Source organism: Aegilops tauschii, chromosome 7 (genome assembly GCF_002575655.3).
Source record: "Aegilops tauschii subsp. strangulata cultivar AL8/78 chromosome 7, Aet v6.0, whole genome shotgun sequence".
In the NCBI taxonomy this organism is placed as follows: Eukaryota; Viridiplantae; Streptophyta; class Magnoliopsida; order Poales; family Poaceae; genus Aegilops; species Aegilops tauschii.
Genome location: NC_053041.3, coordinates 53,362,648 through 53,365,470, shown reverse-complemented (window position 1 = coordinate 53,365,470; position 2,823 = coordinate 53,362,648). Strand labels below are relative to the sequence as shown.

The 2,823-nt window shown below is 58.4% G+C and overlaps 1 protein-coding gene across 1 annotated transcript; it reads left to right on the top strand.

The window, feature by feature from the left end:
* The first annotated feature begins 369 nt into the window (after nt 1–369).
* On the top strand, nt 370–2,029 carry LOC109784398 (aspartic proteinase CDR1-like). Its single transcript, XM_020342990.4, has one exon. The coding sequence runs from the start codon at nt 380–382 to the stop codon at nt 1,850–1,852; it is 1,473 nt and encodes a 490-aa protein (XP_020198579.1). The 5' UTR covers nt 370–379; the 3' UTR covers nt 1,853–2,029.
* Nucleotides 2,030–2,823: the final 794 nt, after the last annotated feature.

The window sequence follows — 2,823 nt, the reverse complement described above, 5'->3', positions numbered from 1 at the left end:
TACTGGCAATCAATCAATAACTGCCACTCGAGTGCCCGATCACCACCAGCATTGGCAAGATTGGCAAGTAATCTTTTATCACGAATTAATAGCAAAATCTTCAGTTTCACGCACAAGATGATCCCCTCCTCCTCTGCAGCTCTCCAATACGTAGAACCTACCCTTAATTCCAGGCGTGGTGCAGAAGGTAATTAATTGCGCATAGTTATTGCTGCGGGCTGGCAAATATTCGTCAACAATCAGCACTTCATATCACATATATCCTGACTTGCCCAATTCATCTCGCCATTAACTTTGGCAGATTCTCCTATTTATATACTTGTCTATAACACAGCAACAACCAATCCTTGCATTGGGAGTTGAGTTCCACTAGGTCACAATGGCTGCGACGACGAGGGTATCTCGCGCTCTCCTGCTCGTCGGCGTCGTCCTCACGGCGCAGCTGTGCGCTTGCACGGCGTACGGCGGCGATGGGTTTAGCGTGGAGTTCATCCACCGCGACTCCGTTGGGTCGCCGTTCCACGACCCCTCGCTCACCGCGCACGGGCGCGTGGTCAAGGCGCTCGCGCGCTCCTACGCCCGCGCCGACGCACCGTCGGGTCACGGCGTCGTGTCCGAGCTCACCTCCACGCCGTTCGAGTACCTGATGGCCGTGAACGTGGGCACGCCGCCCACCCGTCTGCTCGCCATCGCCGACACCGGCAGCGACCTCGTCTGGCTCAACTGCAGCAAGAAGCACGGTCCTGGTCCGGCGTTTGCCGGTGACGCGCCCTCGCCCCCGCCGCGGCCGGGCGTCGTGTTCGACCCCTCCAAGTCCAAGACGTACCGCCTCGTGGGCTGCGACTCCGGCGCGTGCCGCGCTCTCCCGGACTCGTCCTGCGCCGGCGGCGACAAGTGCACCTACTACTACTACTATGGCGACGGCTCGGCGACGAGCGGCCTCCTCTCCACCGAGACCTTCACCTTCGCCGACGCCCCCGGCGCCCGCTGCGGCGACCGCACGACGCGCGTGCCAAACGTCAACTTCGGCTGCGGCACGAACTTTGTCGGCTCCTTCATCGGGGACGGCCTCGTCGGCCTCGGCAACAGCAACCTCTCCCTCGTCACGCAGCTCGGCGCACACGCCTCGCTCGGCCAGAGGTTCTCCTACTGCCTCGTGCCCTACTCCATCAACGCCTCCTCCGCGCTCAACTTCGGCGCCCGCGCCGCCGTGACGGAGCCGGGTGCGGCCACGACGCCGCTGATCCCGTCCAGGGTGAAGACCTACTACACCATCGAGCTCGCGTCCGTCGAGGTCGGCAACGCGACCTACAAGGCGCCGCGCCAGACCCCCGCCATCGTCGACTCCGGCACGACGCTGACGTTCCTCGACAAGGCGCTGCTAGACCCGCTGGTGAAGGAGCTGGCCGGGCGGATCAAGCTCCCGAAGGCCCCGCCGCCGGCGGACCTCCAGCTGCCGCTCTGCTACAACGTGACCGGGCTAAAGGAGGGGCAGATCGCGGCGAAGATCCCTGACGTGAAGCTGGGGCTGGGCGGCGGTGCGGTGGTGACGCTGAAGGCGTTGAACACGTTCGTGGTGGTGCAGGCGGAGACCCTGTGCCTGGCGATCGCGCCGGCGTCGGAGCGCCTTCGGACGTCGATCATCGGGAACATCGCGCAGCAGAACATGCACGTCGGGTACGACCTCGACAAGCGCACCGTCACCTTCGCGGCAGCCGACTGCGCGAGGTCGCACCACGGCCACGGCCATGCCCACGCTCGCGCGCCCGCCCCCGCCCCGGTACATGCCCACTCCCGCGCCCCCGCCCCCGCCCCCGCACCCGCACATGAGCGGCTCCGTGTAGGCGTGTAGCCATTGTAAACCGTTTGCTTTTTATTTTTTCTTTGAAAATGATCGCCGTTACTAGCAGTTGGTATTTTCAGACGAGGGTATGTTTATTTTCTTGTGGCCGCGTGCATCAACATTGTGAAACCAAAAACAAATAGTACAAAAAAAGTGTGGGTAGGTCTCACTCGACTGAGATTTTAATCAAGTCTCAGTCAAATGCTATAACATGTACGAAAGAAAAAAGAATAAACTGAAAAGAAAAATTGCATGAATCTCAACATAAGGTCTAATGGATGTAGCATCGACTGAGACATAATCAACTCTCAAGACTGAAAATTGTTCTCCGTAACCCCCCCCCCCCCCCCCTATTGACATGCGCACTCCCTCCTAATAATACATCAAAATAAAAATATGATACTTTGTTTGTGAATTAAGAAAAAATATGAAATATATAGGTTCGATAAAGTCACTACCTCACTACGTATGCACAAAGACGGTGGCTAAGTGCCTCCTTCAGTGGCCTCTAGGGCAACAAACTCCAGTGCACACGCTGCATTGCAAACAAAATCGCAACAAAAATACAACATAGCAAGAATCAGTGAGATGCCCACTGTGCTTACAAGTTGGATTTGGCAAAAGCCTATGATAGGGTCGACTGGGGAGTACTGAGGCAGTTGGTGTCGGTGTACAAAAGTAGGGGCTCTCTTTGTACCCCCTTTACTTGTGCACGGGCAGTCAGAGCCGCGCCTGCGACCACACTTAGCAGGGCAGAAGGGGGAAGCAGAGGCACAAGGATACCAGAGCAGCGCTCCAACCAGGGGCGCAGAAGACGGAGCAACAGAACGGGCTTTCCCCCGGCAAGACCCTTGCCGGGGCAGCCTACACAGCCCCGACAAGAGCCTTGCCCGGGCAGCTCACCCAACGCCAACATCACAGCCACCCTTGAGCCTGAGAGTTCCAACACCATTGACAACATTGGAACCAAGGCTCGGGAA

Coding starts and splice junctions, on each gene's coding strand:
- LOC109784398 (XM_020342990.4), top strand. CDS start 380: ATGGCTGCGACGACGAGGGTATCTCGCGCTCTCCTGCTCGTCGGCGTC.